Raw genomic sequence first — 19,748 nt, 5'->3', positions numbered from 1 at the left:
CCCATTTAAAACACACGACCCGAAAAGCGGAAAACATAAACATCTTCAAATTAATTTTCTGGCTGGTTACTGGCTAGTAGCTGTTGCTAACCATTCACTGCATGCCAAAAAAATAAAGAATCCAAAAAAAGGCGATGGAAAATGTGCCATTCAAATTACAATAAGGAAGCCAAACCAAGAAAATACACATATTTTTAGAATTCTTGTACCCACGGTTTTGTTCGCGTGCAGCGGGACCTTGTCCCATCTCCATGTTTCCATGTTGGATAACGAAGCTTCCCGGAGCACCGTGTCAAAAATGGTCATCGATCTTCGATGGCTTGACGTCGATTCAGTGGCACTGCAGTCCAACTGCAATTTTAGCTTGAGGAGAGCACACAGCAAAGTCGTAGACAATCGGACAAGTGCGTGCGCAGCAGCGATCGGATACAAATCTTTGATATACCCTTGGTTCTCGACCGCTGGATCGAAGTCAAATTGGCGTAATAGATTCCATAAAATACTACCTCAACAATAAGCTACAAATGCGCTAAAAAACGTAGTAGCAATAAAATTTAACGCGGAGATCGGAAAAATGTAAACAGTCACCAGTAAGTACAATGAGGTTCTTGCCTAGCTAGAATGTGACAAAAGCACCCGGTACTGTATCACGCAAGCTCTCATCCGGTGGGCGGTGGTTAGACGATCGGGGCTCTTGACCACCCACAGGTGCATCCTACATGAAATGTTTTGTTTAAACAGTCGAAATTGCTGAAAAGTACTTTAAGCTTGTTTTCTTTTCAGGTTTTGTTTTTTTTTTCTATTTTACTTTTACTAATTTTAGCTGGTATTTTTCCTGTTTTAGCTAGAACATTTGGTTTCAGCACTTGCTGTTAGTACCAGATACGCATCTGAGTTTGAATTTATCGCTTTCTCCAGAAATCCACATTGTGAGAAACACAAAATTGTGGTTCTCCTGTTTGCTTCGACGACTCTGCGTACGTGGCGCGACGTGTTTGATCGCTTCCTTTTCATTTCATGGGAAGAACACTGGAAAGGACATTATTTTTCTCTAGATACTCTATTTGTGGCAACCTTAGGTTTCATGGATCAGTCAAGCGGATCAAGAAACACCCTTAAGGAATTGGAGGAATTTCGAAAACGAAAGTTGGCGGAAAGAGAAGCAGTCGCACGGACCATGATTAAATCGGATAGTGCCCCCCACCAGACTGATACTCGTGGATCGCGAACTGAGAACTACGCTCACCATACATATGATAGTGAAAGGCCGAGCTCTGAAACGATTTCTCCTGGGTCTTCGGATGGAGGAGCCCCGCCATCGTCTGTCCGGAAAGAACATTCCTCGGTTTTTGACAGGATTTCTTCGTGGCTGTACAGTGTCGTAAGTTTCAAAAGTAATGTTCTGCTGTTTTATTACTTTGATGGGATGGTTTATCGTTACCCTTCGCACAATCATGATAAACTAATGAAATCTAGTATGTTGGATCAGTGTGGAAGTTTACTGTTAGTCTGTTATTGGTTTTGGGGTCATATAGATGTATGGAGTACACTCAGTCTAGAGTACTTTATGTGTTTTTTACGGTTTGTGAAGCTTTTTTCTAGTTTTGGACTGTACTTTTTGCTCTTTATATTATGTGGCTTTTGTCGTATTTTAGCTTTCCGTTTTTTCTTGTAAAAATTTGTAGATAATGCCCGAAAACCTGACTGCAGCACCAGTAGTACGTGAAAGAGATGATGTAGCGTCTCTCAGTGACAGTGACGACGAAGAATCGGATGCCCCGTCGTCAAGTCCAGTGGAAGCTGCTTCATGGTCGACAAGAATAAAATTATTTTGTCAGTCTTATCGCTTCTGGTGGATTTTGGCCTGGTTATGTGGATTTCTTTTGGCGGTGCGATTCGGATGGGGAGCCGTGTATTTTGCCTTATCGGTACTTGTGTTAATTTGGAAAGGGTTGAGTGACTCGCGGAAACGGAAGCGGGGAACGTTGAGTGCATACTCTGTTTTCAATCGTAACTGTGAGCGTATTGAGGGGACTATCGACGCGGAGCAGCTACAAAGACAGATGTTTTTACGATTTTGAGAATGTGTATTTTGGTTAGCGTCTTACTGAGCAAAACTCTGCTGCATAATGTTGCGCTGTTAGTGGTGATTTCGTTTTTATTATAGAGCTTGTATGATTACACTGTACGTCTGTCTGTGCATTCACTGACTGTGAAGAGTTAACAATAATTAGTAATAATATTATGTAATCAAACTAATATCACACAGTATACTTTTGAACACAAACCGACATCCTTTATTCCTCATAAACACATGCAGCTGCGGAATTAACATTGACAAACGCAACCGACCTCTTGTCGAAGGAACATACCAAAATCAAACAAGATACCATATCCGAACTTGCTACAACAGAAAAAACCCGAGAAAATTTACGTATTACTTACGAATGAAGTTTGCCGATCATGGTACTTTCAACAAACAAACACACGAAAAGTCACGTACGGTATTTCACAAACTACTGCAACATTTCACAAATATATAGACGACAACAGATTAATTATAAAGAAACAGATAACAAACCCGATCTTAATCAACCTCTTCAATGGTTGGCCCACCGCCACTGCCTCCATGACCACCACCAGGAGCCGCGCCGCCAGCTCCGGGGAAACCTCCAGGGAAACCGCCGCCCGGGAATCCCCCAGGACCGCTGGGGGGAGCGCCACCAGCACCTCCCGCTGCTTGGTACACTTTGAAAATGATGGGGTTAAACACCTTTTCGAGTTCCTTTTGTTTATGCTCGAAATCTTCTTTTTCCGCCAGCTAAACAAAAATTAACAAATGTTGTAGACATTTCCGGATCAATGAACCAACCAGTACTTCTAGATCATAACATTCATAAAAGCACAATCTATACTATAATTACAGTAAATAGCATAATAATATTACGAAATAATGAAAATATTACGATATTATGATAACATCTACGGTGTTTGCTTACCGTGTTGGCGTCCATCCATTTTTGCGCTTCTTCGATTTTGCCGATGATCGTAGTGCGATCGCCTGCATCAATCTCATTCTTCAGCTTTTCATCCTCCAAGCTCTGATTTATACTGAAGCAGTAGCTTTCCAGAGCGTTGCGAGCAGAGATACGGTCCCGCTGCTTCTCATCCTCATCACGGTACTTTTCGCCGGCGGGGGGACGGCCGTCAGCGCCTCTCGGTGCTTGATTTAATTTGTCAAATAAAGGAGCATAAAGCTGCTCCAGTTCATGCCGCTTTTTATTGTACTCTTCATTCAGCTTCTTAATATCGTCTTGGTACAATTCACGAGCAATCGCCGCCGCATCCCTGGGCGAACGACCAACAGTTGTAATCTCTGCTTTTTTGCCCGTGCCTTTGTCGGCTGCCGATACTTTCAGAACGCCACAGGCGTCTACATCGAAAGTGACTTCGATTTGAGGAACACCACGGGGCGCTGGAGGGATGTCGGTCAGTTCAAATTCACCCAACAGATTCTGCAATAAAAATATCAGGTTAGCACACCCACTTTGACCAAACTCGAACACATTTCAATCAAAACTGCATTATATTAAAGCAACTTACGTTATCCTTTGTCATAGCGCGTTCGCCCTCGTAGACCTGAATGAGTACACCCGGCTGGTTGTCAGAATACGTTGTGAATGTCTGGGTCTGCTTGGTAGGAATGGCAGTATTGCGCTTAATAAGCGATGTCATCACACCGCCAGCAGTTTCAATGCCCAAAGACAGAGGGGCCACATCCAGCAACAGCAGATCCTGTACGGCTTTAGATTTGTCGCCAGAAAGAATGGCGGCCTGAACAGCTGCACCGTAGGCAACGGCCTCATCGGGATTGATGGACTTGTTTAAGTCTTTTCCGTTGAAGCAGTCCTAAATAAGCAAATTTCTTGTGTTTATAGAAATACTGTGAAAGTACAATTTCAAATTACAAATCTTAATGGCGATGTTTAGTAAACCAAGTGAACTATTACGCAATATAAAAACGTAAAAGGAGTTAACTATAGTAACAAATTGTAAAACTAAACAAACGAAGCATACCTGCAGAAGCTTCTGGACTTTGGGGATTCGAGTAGAGCCACCAACCAAGACGATATCGTGGATCTGATTCTTATCCATCTTAGCATCTTTCAGAGCCTTCTCCACAGGGTCCAGAGTGCTTCGGAATAAATCAGCATTCAACTCTTCAAAGCGGGCACGGGTGATACTCGTGTAGAAGTCGATACCGTCATACAACGAGTCGATTTCCACACTGCAAGAAACCAAACTAATGAATTCATTCACACAAATTCAGAAAACGGAAAATTTACCTGGCCTGAGTGCTGGACGAAAGCGTGCGCTTCGCGCGTTCACAAGCAGTTCGCAGACGACGTAAAGCACGGGCGTTGTCGGAGATGTCCTTCTTGTGCTTGCGTTTGAATTCTTGAACGAAGTGATTTGCCATCCGGTCGTCGAAGGTTTTGCCTCCCAAGTCAATCTTTTGGGCCGTTTTTTTAATCTCGCAAACACCGTTGTCCAACGCCAGAATGGTAACATTACAGCTATCCCCACTCAGATCAAAAATCATCATGTGGCAGTTCAGCTTGGCCTGCAGTTTAAACGATCAATTCACTCCGGCGTCCTATTATATGTACCTTCTTAGGAACAGATACTTTTGACTTACAACATATTACCTTTTGGTGTAATCCATAAGCGATAGCTGCGGCTGTGGGCTCGTTGATGATACGGAGAACATTTAATCCCGCGATCACCCCGGCATCTTTGGTCGCCTGGCGCTGAGAGTCGTTAAAATAGGCCGGCACCGTGACGACTGCATTCGTGACGGTCTTGCCCAAGTACGCTTCAGCGGTCTCCTTCATCTTGGTAAGAACCATGGACGAGATCTCTTCGGGAAAGAACGTTTTGGTTTCTCCCTTGTATTCAACCTGAATCTTCGGCTTGGTGGCTTCGTTGATGACTTTGAAAGGCCAGTGCTTCATATCACTCTGAACACTGGAGTCATCAAAACGACGTCCGATCAAACGTTTCGCGTCGAATACGGTGTTAATAGGGTTCATGGCCACTTGATTCTGCAAATTGTTAACAATACAATTATTACTAAACCAGATAAAATGCCACTACCGATAATTCTGCACTACCATTTTAACGGTTTTCAAAAGCACTTTGAACTCCTTCGAGTAGTCTCCTACCTTAGCGGCATCTCCAATCAATCGTTCGGTGTCGGTGAAGGCAACATAACTGGGTGTTGTCGTGTTACCCTGATCGTTAGCGATAATTTCCACTTTTCCATGCTAAATTTAAAATGATCGTCAAAATCATGTAATCAACATAATTTAATTTTGCCACGCTTTTCCACATAATATAACTTTTCCACGCTAAATGAAAATATACATATCTAAATGAGATGTTGTATCAGCAATAAAAATGAGACAATTAAATATTACCTCAAAAATCGCCACACGACTGTAACAGTTTCCCAAATCAATCCCAATTACCGGAGAGAAAGGCACTAAAAAATTTAGGAAGATTTAACAAATATTCTCCGTGACCATAAGCTGCTGGCACAGGAACCGAGAGAAAATTCAAAAGTTACCTTGATTTTCAAGATCGCTGCCAGCCCTGGTCGACAGCTGATGACAAAGGATCAAGGCCCGTTCCTGCAAACAGTAGAATCGGCAATCAGCCACCCTCTCTTACACCGAAGTCGTCGAAACCAGGAATTTCGACGATCCGGTTTCAACACGATCATGTTCCCTCATAGTCATCCGTAAAAATGGGACGGAGAGTCGGGGAACGGTGTCCTCATAGTCACTCGAAATCTGAACACCATTTAGTCGAAACTGCAGTTTTCGGTGAACTTTGAGGCCGCCTTTACAATGCAGTTGAATTAAAATGCTTTTCAGCTTCAGCGCTTTCAGCCTGCACTGATGGTATTGGTGACATCTGCCGCCTTCACTCTTCAGTTGCAACTCTATACTGATTTTCTGGCGCAAAAACGTGGATTACCAGTACAATCGCTAAACTTTCGCGATAGCTCTTTAAAAAATTTCTTTGTGAGCGGTCCAAATGTGCCCGTAGTTTCAAACGCGATCGGTTGTACCCAGGGCCGTCGCGAGGTCCGAGGGTAGGGGGGGGGCGCGGTCGCGCGCCAGTTCGAAAATGGCTCAAAAACTGAAAAAAATCGTAGAAAAGTGGCTTTTTTAAGCCACTTTTCTACGCTTTTCTATTGTAATTTTCGGTGCGCGAGCGCCAGCTCCATTTTTCGCGCCAGCGCCAGTTACGCCAGCTCCCGGCGCACCATTTTCCCGTTTTCTCCATCCGGGAGGGCAGCGCGCCCCCCCCTCGCGACGGCTCTAGTTGTACCATAGCAGATAGAATCTATCTGCTATGGTTGTACGACATATCGGTCTGCAGACTGCAAGTCCCATACTTTCCCAGCTTATGGTTTTCGCGTGCTTCCGCTGCGCTTCCTGGCAGTTGGCACTCGTGACGTCCGTGCGATGTACGTTCAGTCCGTTTGTGTTCATACCAGCGCAGAGTACTTATTTTCGTTAAAACTTATTCCACGTTCGTACTAAACACGTACCAATTAGAATCAGTGTTGATGAACAGCAAGCGGGGTAACCAAATGCTAGCACTAGCTATGCTCGTATGCTAGCACCGTGGTACTTGATCTGAGTTGATTGTGAGATTCATTTCATCATTTATTATTCCAACTCCTACAACCTTCCGGTACTACCTTTCCCTTTGCTCACCACTTTTAATTACTACCGGTGTTTTCATTGTGTCAAACTTGAGCGATTTCCTTCAAGTTGGCATGTTTCAGATTTTTTTAAAATTCATTTTAAATCGGAAAAAAATGCCATGGATCTGATATTGGTTCACATTCGACTTTATAACCTTCTGTCTTTTATAGCAAAGTTTCAAGAAGATTGGGTATTGTAACCAGACTTTTGGCAAAAAAGTGATTCGGAGTGCGGGAAAGCGAAAGTTTCAGTGTATGTATCCCATTCTGACACCATTCATCGGGCCATTTCCCTCAACAAGAACAAGATTTTCGGGTGTTTTCGTTTTTGCTTGTAAAGTTGTGACAATTCCCACAGATTAATTACAAAACAAACTATTGCAGTTACTGCGTGCACTAACCTTTAACGGAAACTTTTAGATTAGTATCTGCATATAGATAGTACTTTTTTCACAAAGATCGACAAATGACAGCTTGGCAGTCAGCACGTTAAACGTGTGCCTTTTGTGAATGATTTTAACCTTGAAGTTAAAACGTCAAGTTGCCAAATGCCAGTTGCTAACACACACAATCATATACGCTTCGGAACGGCAGACCAGCAATAATGCAAAACGCAGAAAGCCTAATAATTATTATAATGAACTTTATAATGAAATTTATAGTGAACAGAACGATATCGCCTTAACTCATATTTTGTAAAGTTGTTTTTATGAGCTATTAGTGCAAACTTACGGGCAGCTTTCTCTGACTTCTCACCCCCATCCGTTAAAGCAGTCAGCAACCAGTTCAAAAATGAAAGTAATCTGGTACTAGTAATCAATATTACTCAGCACATGTCTTTCTATAGGAAAATAAAACAAGAAAAATTGGAGCGATTGGTCGGTGCTTGACTCAATTATCCCATCATAAAGAAGAGAGCGAGAGCGCGCAACAAAATGCATCATGGCACATAATAAAACAGTCAAAAGTGGGACAATATTACAATATACGTACGTGGTATGCAGTATGTACATCTGTAATGGTCAGTGGCTATTGTCCCACTCACAAGCCAATTATAGGACAGTTATGCAAACCATGACTCTGCCCTTTCCTACATATTTTGATAGGGGGAAGAAACGGCATGTGGTTGAAACGTAGTCTAGCTGAACCTGCTTGCTCTGTATTCTCTATGTATCTAGCCTCAATTCAGCTAGACTACGATTGAAACCTATCGGTTGAAAAGGCGATTTGGACTGCAGTGCAGATCGTAGCAGAGGAAACTGAAGAGCCCTGAGCCCTTGGTTCGCCGCGTGCCGTTTTTTGCGTTTGTAATGCAAACCTAAGTTACTACAATTTTTTTGACTTTAAACTTAAAATCAGAACCAAAATTTTCATAAAACTGAACTGAAAAAAAGTTTTTGATTTAGGACTGATTTAGCATTTTTTACAATTTTAAACTAAATTTCTAAACTGAAATCCTAATTCATAAATTACCAATTACAAGCGGATAAAATACACCAAGGTGGCGTTTTCTTGTCTGTTGTTTTTTGTCTTGTTGCTTCGCAGTCAGCGAAAACATTCCGTCCCGGACTCGCTGTACAAATTACGTATTATTCGTAACTAGCAGACCCCGCGCAAATTGCGCGGAATAAGTATTTGCGCGGAATAAGTCCGCGAAGGATTATTATTACCTTTTCATACTAAACGCAAAAATATAAAATAACGATTACAAATGTAACTTTAATAAGCGAAACCTCGTGCAATTTAATTTATTTGCATAGGCAAATGTTTGAATGGCTTAACGTCTCGTCGATTGTTGGTTCAGATTACGGAATAACGTTAAGCGTAGAAATTTGAAAGTTTCCCCTCAAAAATTGCCGCTTCCATGTGCACCTTATTAGTTCTACAAACAGTAAATAAATTTTAAATAAATAAATTCAAAGACACCCCGTCTGCCACTTCCGATTTCCGGCCGCATTTCCCTGATCGGCGCGGGTGTCCCGTTACAGTACTATTATACCACAAAGCTGGCATTGTCAAACTTCCCGTGTTTTATTTTGTTTTTGTTAGGGCATTATATATAAAAAAAACATTCGAAAAATAAAATCAAAATTGGCGTGTTTCTGACGTCAAACCTTTTGGATGTACATGTTGGACCAAAGCGTTGGAATTTGTAACAAAATTAATTCATTTAATTTTCGCAAGGTTACTGGTATAAAATTCTTAATGGAATTTTAAACTTCATAGATAATTCTCATAAAATCGTCAAAAGCCACAACAATTTTCATGACAAATGACAACTGTAATAACATAATAATTAGGTCAACCCTTTCCTTTTCAAATTTTCTGAAAAGCAGGAGGCCCACTCGGCTTGAAATTTCCGCTACCACTGTGACTTTCCGTGTTTTACTGAGCCGGTACATCACGCGTCCGGCTCACTGTTACTACAGACTGTATTTTCCGCCATTTCGAACTCCAAATCTGTCCGTAATTACAATCTGATTCCAGAATCCAGTATTCGACCACCATTGTTGCCCACGCTTAATAATAAAAAAAACCAAAATGTGAAAAATTTGCAAGATGGCTGACCGACTAATTCCTACTGACCACTGACCAGTCACTAACTATTACCGTGTTTTGCAAATATGTGTCCCCATTGACAGAATCCCGCGATACCGTTCTCCCGCCTCCCTTACCTTGTGTAGCTGTCTCGCCATGACTTTGAAGCTCTAAAGGAGCAAACAAATTTAGGTATTCTATCCCCGACCACGTCTCCCCCCCCCCCGCCAAATAGCGTCCCCTTCCGAAGGCAATCCACAAATCTTTTATAATAAAAGAATAAGAAGGTGCACAAAAATCGTGTCTGTCTCCCTTTTCTGAGCGACACAGTGAGCGAAACTTAGGTTTCTGTATATCATTCGATAACGCAAGGTATGTGGATGAGCCCAAAAGAGTTAGTTTTGTGAAAACCAAAACCAGGTTTGAGAAAAAATTCCAAAACCTAACATGCAAAACCTACGGGAACGTCAAAAACCTGTAAACTCTATAACTGCCACCTCGAGTGCGAGAGGCTGTGGTAATGCGAATAATGCATTAGCTTACTTATTTCGCTATCAGGTTCGTTAGCACACCACAGTTCACAACAGCCGTTACAGTTATGGCTTTGTAGCCCTCAATCATAAATTTTTCTAAAAAGTCTTTTCAAAAAGCAAGTGAAGTTTAAAAGTGGCTATTTTGAAAGACTTCACAGTCAACGTGCTATCCCGTTACGAATGGCTCAAAATTCCATAGATAAAGTAGTCGCCTCCCAAAGTGGTTTGGTTCTTCACTCACAGAATTACGGTGCCGTATTAATTTTACCAATTAGGGTATACCGATTAGTGTCCAATTAATTCAAAATTTGTGGATTGCCTTCGGAAGGGGACGCTATTTGGCGGGGGGTGGGGGGGAGACGTGGTCGGGGATAGAATACCTAAATTTGTTTGCTCCTTTAGAGCTTCAAAGTCATGGCGAGACAGCTACACAAGGTAAGGGAGGCGGGAGGGAACGGTATCGCGGGGATTCTGTCAATGGGGGGACACATATTTGCAAAACACGGTAATAGTTAGGTGACTGGTCAGTGGTCAGTAGGAATTAGTCGGTCAGCCATCTTGCAAATTTTTCACATTTTGGTTTTTTTTATTATTAAGCGTGGGCAACAATGGTGGTCGAATACTGGATTCTGGAATCAGATTGTAATTACGGACAGATTTGGAGTTCGAAATGGCGGAAAATACAGTCTGTAGTAACAGTGAGCCGGACGCGTGATGTACCGGCTCAGTAAAACACGGGAAAGTCACAGTGGTAGCGGGAAATTTCGCTCCAAGCGCGAGTGCTTGGTCAAATGGGCCTCCTGCTTTTCAGAAAATTTGAAAAGGAAAGGGTTGACCTAATTATTATGTTATTACAGTTGTCATTTGTCATGAAAATTGTTGTGGCTTTTGACGATTTTTATGAGAATTATCTATGAAGTTTAAAATTCCATTAAGAATTTTATACCAGTAACCTTTGCGAAAATTAAATGAATTAATTTTGTTACAAATTCCAACGCTTTGGTCCAACATGTACATCCAAAAGGTTTGACGTCAGAAACACGCCAATTTTGATTTTATTTTTCGAATGTTTTTTTATATATAATGCCCTAACAAAAACAAAATAAAACACGGGAAGTTTGACAATGCCAGCTTTGTGGTATAATAGTACTGTAACGGGACACCCGCGCCGATCAGGGAAATGCGGCCGGAAATCGGAAGTGGCAGACGGGGTGTCTTTGAATTTATTTATTTAAAATTTATTTACTGTTTGTAGAACTAATAAGGTGCACATGGAAGCGGCAATTTTTGAGGGGAAACTTTCAAATTTCTACGCTTAACGTTATTCCGTAATCTGAACCAACAATCGACGAGACGTTAAGCCATTCAAACATTTGCCTATGCAAATAAATTAAATTGCACGAGGTTTCGCTTATTAAAGTTACATTTGTAATCGTTATTTTATATTTTTGCGTTTAGTATGAAAAGGTAATAATAATCCTTCGCGGACTTATTCCGCGCAAATACTTATTCCGCGCAATTTGCGCGGGGTCTGCTAGTTTTGAATTAATTGGACACTAATCGGTATACCCTAATTGGTAAAATTAATACGGCACCGTAATTCTGTGAGTGAAGAACCAAACCACTTTGGGAGGCGACTACTTTATCTATGGAATTTTGAGCCATTCGTAACGGGATAGCACGTTGACTGTGAAGTCTTTCAAAATAGCCACTTTTAAACTTCACTTGCTTTTTGAAAAGACTTTTTAGAAAAATTTATGATTGAGGGCTACAAAGCCATAACTGTAACGGCTGTTGTGAACTGTGGTGTGCTAACGAACCTGATAGCGAAATAAGTAAGCTAATGCATTATTCGCATTACCACAGCCTCTCGCACTCGAGGTGGCAGTTATAGAGTTTACAGGTTTTTGACGTTCCCGTAGGTTTTGCATGTTAGGTTTTGGAATTTTTTCTCAAACCTGGTTTTGGTTTTCACAAAACTAACTCTTTTGGGCTCATCCACATACCTTGCGTTATCGAATGATATACAGAAACCTAAGTTTCGCTCACTGTGTCGCTCAGAAAAGGGAGACAGACACGATTTTTGTGCACCTTCTTATTCTTTTATTATAAAAGATTCGTATACTTACTCTACTGTAAGTTGAGCTGTAACTAACATTTAACGGTATGATTAGGGACCATATATAAATTACGTAAAGAAATAATTTTTCGGGAACGTAATTTATGGATATTTCCTTACAGTATCTTCCTTTGTGTAACTTAATGCCTGTGCTGTGCGTGTGCGAATCAGAATTGTGTAACATTTTGGTTACAGACTTTCATAGACTGTTCGAAAACAAGCCGTAAACTAAATAGTGTACAAAGACTAGTCTTTGTAATTATTCTAGTTTAACGGACTGCCAACTGGTGTCAGTCCGCTCCGGAAAATAATTTCAGGAAAACAGCCATAACAAGCCTAATATCGGCTTGCTAGAGCCAAGTACTGTAACCCGTTACATGGGCGGTTACGGTTACGAAAACTAAAAACATAGAAATCTTAAAAAGTTTGCAAGACGAAAACCGAATTACGCTGCCACACCGGGTGGTTGTAATTGTATCAAGCGTCCTACCTTGTCCATTTCACTGATGCCTGTTGGCGAGGGCGATGGGTTTGGTGATGCTGACATACATCCCAAGCTGACGGACTCGTCTGAAGACACCCTAATATAAGCCTCATCCTTTCGCCGACGTTTCTTTATCACCACCTGCAACTGCAAGCTGAGTTTATCGGCAAAGTTCGGATCAGCAGCCGACGTTGGCGGGATGGCAGGCACGTCGGTCGATGGGGGAGGTGCCGGTGGAGGAGAAGCGAACACTAGTGCCGCCTGGTGATCACTTTCGGTGTTCGCTAAACAACAGAAGTAAAGTTCAGAGTTACCCAGCAACAATACCAGTGTCATACGAGCAGAAGTTTCCTTAACAAAAAGACAGACAGACCGGTTTAGCTTGCCCCGTAATTTCCATCGCATCAGAACAGCGAAATATATAAATTCACGGGTGACGCCAACTGCATACCACGGCGCGCTACGCCACACTATTTACGCTGCACATACATTTTACATGGCGGATACATGCCAAATGTTGATCAATTAAAAATAATAATTTTTATCCTGTATAATTATCTGAAACCTTAAGAGGAGTGAAATTTGTCTGTGTTGTAGACGTAGTGTAGTGGCAATCGTTCATAGCGTAACTTCGTACAGGGAATTTGCTAGGCCCGTCTGCACAAGACTAAAGCTCATTTGTTACTAACAAATGAGCTAAAATATCTAAATTCTATCACTACACACTCCCCCGGGGCGCCCCTGGGGGGCGTCCCTAGGGGGAGTGACTGCATTAAATTTTACCAAAAGCAGTAAAAATCTTCTCATTGTTTTTTAAGAGAAGGCAAAACCAGCGCACGCACGATACCAATTAAGTGTTAAAAATTAAGGTGAATGTCCACCTCCGCGCAAAGCGCGAAACCAGAGACCATTTTTACTGCGGAAATTGCGGGAGCTTTGATTAAAAACAGCAAATTAGTGCGCTTGAGACTAAATTATTTGAGCTTACGAAAGCTTAAGGTCGAAATACAACGCTAAGATCGAAATAAAGTTGAGAGATGAGGCAGGTTTCGCGCGAAGCGCGAAGCCGACGCACGTTTTTCTTGTGAGAATTGCTAGTGAGAATTGCTAGAAATTCTATGAAAAATAGTAGAATTAATATTTTTTCATTTTCAAGATACCCCCCTGTAATTTTTTTAACGGTTTTGAACTTCTTTAATCTTACACACTTGGACAGCTAAAACTACACACTACACGTTTATCACTACACGAAATGTGTATCACTACACACTATTTTAGCCTATGTAATTGTTAGCCATTGTACTGTATATGCAGCCTTCAAGAAAGCATTGCAGAAAAAGTCGTGTTCATGGATGTTTCCAGTTAACCTAACGATGTATTTGTAAGTACGTAGTAGTTAGTTGGTCATTCACTCATCCCTAAATCGCATCCCACGTATGCGCTTTCAATTTGGAGGTTTTGTGACTTTTGTCCCTTGCGGCTTGCGCCATTTTAGCAGCACTTTGCAGAATGTCCGCCTTTTCGATGGAGCTAGTACGACATCCGATGGACAACGACCGTCGGATTTCTAGCCTACTGGGCTTTCGATTGAAAGAGAAAAATATAATAGCTGACATTTTTTAAAATTCGTTACGTTCGGAAGTCGTGCAGGACAAGCGAAATCAAAATGCACGCCTTCGCATTGTGGCCACATCATTTTCGTGTGCGCAGCAGATTTACGAAACCCGAGCGGTCGACCCGTACGAAAGTGATGCGGAAAAACTATGCTGATTTGGTCATGTTTCTGTATATTTCCAATTAACTCAGCGCAAATCCGACTGTTGAAATTACGTAGTTAGTAGGTTCAGGTTGTCTCTAAATCGCATGCCAGGTATGCGCTCTCATACGGAAATTTAGACGCTTGCGCACATTTTAGCAGCACTTTGCAGAACGACTACTTTTTCGATTGAGCTAGCACGAAATCCGATCGACATCCACCACCGGATTTCTGACCAGCTGGGCTTTTATTGAAGGAGAAAAATATAATTGCAGAGATTTTTAAAAATTCGTTAGATTCAGAAATCGTTCAGAATAGACGAAGCCAAAATGAACGCGTTTGCATTCTGACCGCATCACTTTCGTATGGGGTCAACAACTTGAAACATACGTTACCAAGTCTGCTAAGTAGCACTTACAACTAGAACGGCTGCATGCGCTGTCAGTAGCCCGTGAATCCATCTCACAAAAATTTTAATCAAACAATTTGCGCTAATGTGATGGACAAGAATGGAGGATTAAAGCAACAGCGTGAAGTTCTTGATCGGATGGGACTGGATAAACAGTCAGTGGTGATCATCCACGGCGGCGTTGTATACGGGAACAAAACGGACAACACGTGAGTTAGCTGGTGTCAAAACAGCAGACAAAACAATTCGTAAATTTGGACGACCAGTACTGTTGCCGATCGTCCGGATGTCGCTGGAGAGCGAAATGAGATTCCGATAAATTCACGAGATAAGCAAATACCGCTGCCAATATATCACTACTTGGGTTAGTACTTTAACTAGTACTATCAGTTACTGTACTTACCATAAACATCAATCCTGATGGTGAATACCGTATTGGACGTACTATCCTAGTGTTGTAGGTGATTTACGTACAGACCGCACACTTGGTACAGTATAGTTATATTATTTGTTATATTTTTGTTTCAGCGTTTAAGTTTGGAAATAATGCGTGGGAATGCCATGAGTGTGTTATGTACGGTCCCTTCTCGTGCCAACTGGGACAAATGTTTCATTTGAATGTATTTTGGTGAGCGATGCTCGTCTCCGTACATATTGCAAATAATGTTATATTATTTATATGTTTGAAACAATAATACGAATGTTACGTTACTTTCATTCTGGAATGAAACCGTGGAAATGACATCCAAGTATTCGGGTTATTCTCTGATAATATTATATAGTATCCCCAATTGCATCGCGTCCACAAGCTGTCTGTATTCAATGGACTTTGCACAACCGTTGCTCTCGCAGATTGGAAAAACGTCCAAAGTAAGCAAAGCAAGCGCGTTTATGTTGTACTTAAAAGTTAAATGTGGTGACAATTTAATTACTGCAGTAATTAATCGTTGAAAGTGCAATTGCATCTTGTAAACTGTTTGTCACAAACCATCAAGTAGCAGTAAGTAATAAAACGTCAGTTTTCATTGTCTGCGTTGTGAGCACTTTCGTCTTTCGGCACAGATTTGATCATCTTTTCTTCAGATTTTTATTTTGTTATCGTTCGAGTGTTTAGGTAATTACCGGTAAATGCCTTTTCTTCGGTAAAAAGCTGTAAATCGCTGTTTCGGCTTGATAGTCTACTGAATCACCGTGTTGTTTCCAGGTTTCCTGTGAGCACTGTTGACTGACGTAACGTTGTCCCTGTTTTGCAGGTTGTCCCCAATTCGACCATTTTTGGATTGGAGCAACAGTGCGGAGTTCTTGACCGGATGGGACTGGATAAGCAGTCAGTGGCGATCATCCACGGCGGCGGTGTGTACGAGGACAAACCGGAAGCTCTGAAGATCTAGAGGCTGGAAGCTAATTTTCTTGCCTTGAAACACAACGTGAGGGAGCGGTTAGTCTTGGAAAATTATGAAATGTCTTACAAACTGAAGGATCTCTTACCGATAAGTCAGAAGCTGAAAATTCCCATTGTTATCGATTTCCACCATGATGCTATAAACCCCAGCATGCTGCCTGTTGAGTCTAATCTACCGGCCGTTTTTCAGGTTCTTATTTTAACTCTTCTCCTTTCATGTCTTACCTAAGTATAACATTATGTGGGCACCGAAAGCAAAGTCATACTTCTTATTTCTGGCTAAACTTTTTGATAAATTCGTTTTCATTGTGAAAAGATCCCAAATATTTGTAGTTTCAGTTATGAAATTAGCTAGTGCTGCATCCTACTGAACTGAACAGTAAAGTATAATAATTAGGTACGTTGAACTGGCCTCGATTGTGTATTATTGTATTGTGTGGTTTACCGCTTCAGAAGAATTGAAAACAGCTTGGTGCATGTATAGGCATTTATGTATGTACTGATCCAGTGGATAGTTACTCTTACAATTTTACTAACATTTTTTGTTACTTCTTTTCTGAATGGTTATACTTTATTCCTTTTCCAGTGAAGCAGAGTCACCATGGCCTTTTTGCAGGTATGGGATGAGAGAGGCATCAAGCCGAAAGTTCATGTGTCGGAAAGTCCACCAGGAACCGACATGACCAATGCATTCGCGCGCCGTAAGCACGGCGACTATATAATGTTTTTGGTCGTTCGTGCTTCTTAGTTTTATCCTTTTCCCTTGCTGGCTATAATCAATCGTTCAAACTCTGCACGCAGCAAAACAGGTAGCCAACGACCGTATTGTATTACTGTACCTACATTTATGTAATTTGTTAGCTGACTTCTTTATTTACCGGTTGCACTCCGATCCGTTAGGTAAAAGGTTTAGCAAAACGCTTATGACCAAAAATTCGGTCAACTGTACCGGCATCTAAATTCAATTCAGCATTTCGGAATCCCAAGTATTTGCGGCATTCTTTCATACCGTCTAGTTCGTTTTCTTGAACCAGGAAGGTTTCGGTATAAAATAGTGTTCTTTCGTTTGTACCATTTTTTTGTTACGCGTCTTTGTCGTCTGATCCGTATGCAAACAAGTATTATGTGTAATATGAAGGGAAATTGGCATGAGAAACATGATGGTGCGAGCGGTATAAGACAAGTGATCTACGGTTTTCTCGATGCAACAAACGATTACGTTAACGTAATCACAGCCATAGTTTTGGCTCCTACAGCAAAGATTTCTCGCAACACTCTGCATCCGTTAGGTGTAAAAAGTATATAAGGGTAGACGAACGGTTTTTTATATTGCATCTAGCGTCTGTACGAAGTATTGCAATTACCCGTGGATAATACAGCTTTAATTTCCCGGACGACGATTTCTTATTAATCAACCATGTCTCGTTTACTTTTGGTAAGGATTCAGATAAATCGTATTTGTATTTACGATAGAAGCTATTTAAAAATAAAATTACATCAACATTTCTTAATCGAATGCGTAATAAGCTTGAATGTGCTTACTGTACCGGTGCTTATTATTGAGTTGTTAACAGCCATTTTTCATTGCCCTTACTTGTAAGTAAAAAAAACATCTGATTAGTCCGCTTACAGTCTTACTATATAGTCTGTGCACTGGTAGAATCCCTTTCAAAATGATCTTGTCCACTATTATCAATCGGATAATAATCGTAAACGCCAAAATTTGACAAAACGTTTCTCCTATTTAACCGTGCAAACTGACAAACAGGCTAGCCGTATTCTACTGGAGCAGCTTTAACGTATAGGTATGAATTATGCTCCTATTAATTTTATGTACTTCATTTGCATATGTTTTTGATGCGCATGCAGTCTATATACTGTAGAAGTATGTTAGGCTTGAGTTGGGCATATAATGCAATAACATACCTTTTAGAACTAAACTTACTTTTTTTGAATATTTGCAATTAAAATTATGGGTCAGATAGGCATCTGAAGTACTTAATAATTCAGACAACTATACAAGGATGTTTACAATTTGCTCTAACTAGCCATGTTCATACATACAACATATCCAATCACTGATTCGTTACACCGACTTGTAATCAAATGAATACTTTCGCTGCAGGTATTGTTCGCTGCCGGTATGCTCCTCTTGGTCATCCAGGTTGCCGATGCACAAATGGGCATGGGCATGAACTTCGGAATGGGCAACTTTATGGGTAACCGATTTAACGGCGGCATGATGGGCATGGGTCAGCGACGGCCAATGAATTTCGGAATGAACCGCGGCTTCCGTCCGATGGGATTCAACGGGATGAATATGGGCAACATGGGACTTATGGGATAGAACACAGGACTGCGACAGATTTCTCCCTATAGCGTAAATAATATGTGATTGTTCGCGAACAAAATTTTCCTGTGCCTTTGGCAACCTTTCCAAAAATTTTTAAATTTTGAAAGTGAAATTTATGTGGACGTTACTGTTCGTATTGCATGCCCTGGTGGCTTCCTTGTGAAATTTGTGGAGTTGTCCAGCTTATCTGTTGACTGTTTGAAATGAACCACATATAGCAGCAGTTTTGATGTGCATGCAACAGCATGCGCTGCAGCTGGCTGCCTTGGTTCATAAACACAACAAAACGATCCGCCACAGTTCACGATGACGCAGTTTTGTCGCCTGCCGTTTTCTCCAGTTTACACAGGCGTACAACAGAGTAGTATCTAACGCAGCGGCACCACGGCAAAACGATGGAGTTGACACAAAAACAAGCGAAGTCATCACCAGTGCACCATAAATTTGTTTAAGGCAGCGCCGGGCGCGGACCGGAAATGAACTTTTATTGGTACTTTGGGCAGAATGCGTAGCTAAGGCATAGGTGACCGGCGCAGCGGATCCCATGAGCCCTTTCTACAACAACAACAACCCCCTCCCTAAAACAAAAGGGGAGGGCGGGCGGGAGATACGATTTGGCATTACGCTTAGGAAACCACAGAAATCACTAAATATTGAAGTGGCATGTGTATCCATGCGAACAGTTTGGCTTTATATATGCCGCGGCAACTAAGCCCGCGCTTGCGGGGCGCTTGTCCTGTTGACCACTGTCCAACGGGAGACATCGTACCGCCTCTTCTTCCTCTGCTGCCTTAACTGGAATTAGCTCCGCTAATTCTATTGTAACTTTTTTGATCACAACCTATGATGACTGTCTCCGTGACTTTACCACTCGACTTTAGCGTGATCCTGCCATTTTGTGCATCATAAACATTTTTTTATTCCATTCATTAAAACAATTTTATTCCAGCAACTGCAGAGTACGATACTGAAAATTTAAAAAATCGTAAAGTGCAAAATATACAAAATTCAAATCACTCATAATATAAACCGACACTCTGCACATTTCTTCACTGGCTTCTGAGACTGCCTGGCAGTGCCTGCAATAAGCGCTTCTGCCTAATGGTGAAATCCCGGTGAAATCCCGGAATACCCATCAGTTTACCCCGAGAATCCTTTAACATTTCCTGAGTCTTTATGGTTAGTTGCTAATAACAGATCATCTTTTGTTAAAAGATTTCTCTCCGGCTGAGCAAAAGTTTTAGTCTTTTATCTGCTGGCAGCTGTGGATTGCTGTTTTTGCTTAAAATTAATTGTTAGCGTTAACGTTATTACTGAAGCGTACACGTTTTTTCTGTTAGTTCACAACTTCACATACGTAGGAGTCTAACTAC

General features: G+C 41.4%; 3 protein-coding genes across 4 annotated transcripts; 2 read left to right on the top strand and 1 right to left on the bottom strand.

Annotated features, from left to right (window-relative positions):
• The first annotated feature begins 777 nt into the window (after positions 1-777).
• On the top strand, positions 778-2,255 carry LOC129581527 (SAYSvFN domain-containing protein 1-like). 2 transcript variants are annotated; one of them, XM_055472656.1, is made up of 3 exons: positions 778-977; positions 1,080-1,381; positions 1,686-2,255. In XM_055472656.1, the coding sequence occupies exons 2-3, from the start codon at positions 1,085-1,087 to the stop codon at positions 2,079-2,081; spliced, it is 693 nt and encodes a 230-aa protein (XP_055328631.1). In that variant the 5' UTR covers positions 778-977; positions 1,080-1,084; the 3' UTR covers positions 2,082-2,255. The 2 variants fall into 2 exon arrangements, with proteins under 2 accessions (XP_055328631.1, XP_055328632.1); XM_055472657.1 differs by having other exon boundaries at positions 1,056-1,381.
• A 28-nt stretch (positions 2,256-2,283) lies between these two features.
• LOC129581526 (heat shock cognate 71 kDa protein-like) lies at positions 2,284-14,934 on the bottom strand. The gene is made up of 11 exons (XM_055472655.1): positions 14,630-14,934; positions 12,462-12,739; positions 5,630-5,693; positions 5,481-5,545; positions 5,226-5,327; positions 4,710-5,105; positions 4,347-4,624; positions 4,078-4,288; positions 3,604-3,909; positions 3,000-3,515; positions 2,284-2,821 (listed from the first exon to the last, which is right to left on the bottom strand). Exons 1-11 carry the CDS (start codon positions 14,670-14,672, stop codon positions 2,588-2,590), a joined length of 2,493 nt encoding a protein of 830 aa, XP_055328630.1. The 5' UTR covers positions 14,673-14,934; the 3' UTR covers positions 2,284-2,587.
• On the top strand, positions 14,618-18,665 carry LOC129581528 (uncharacterized). Its single transcript, XM_055472658.1, is given in 6 exon segments — positions 14,618-14,829; positions 15,149-15,248; positions 15,403-15,490; positions 15,874-16,212; positions 16,639-17,457; positions 18,148-18,665. Coding segments are annotated over 4 exon segments (615 nt in total). The 5' UTR covers positions 14,618-14,829; positions 15,149-15,192; the 3' UTR covers positions 16,771-17,457; positions 18,148-18,665.
• The last annotated feature ends 1,083 nt before the right edge of the window (positions 18,666-19,748 follow it).

The sequence above is a fragment of the Paramacrobiotus metropolitanus genome, unplaced genomic scaffold (genome assembly GCF_019649055.1).
Source record: "Paramacrobiotus metropolitanus isolate TYO unplaced genomic scaffold, Prichtersi_v1.0 Parri_scaffold0000006, whole genome shotgun sequence".
Lineage (NCBI taxonomy): Eukaryota > Metazoa > Tardigrada > Eutardigrada > Parachela > Macrobiotidae > Paramacrobiotus > Paramacrobiotus metropolitanus.
The sequence above is the reverse complement of the archived record's forward strand: the minus strand, read 5'-3'. Positions and strand labels throughout refer to the sequence as shown.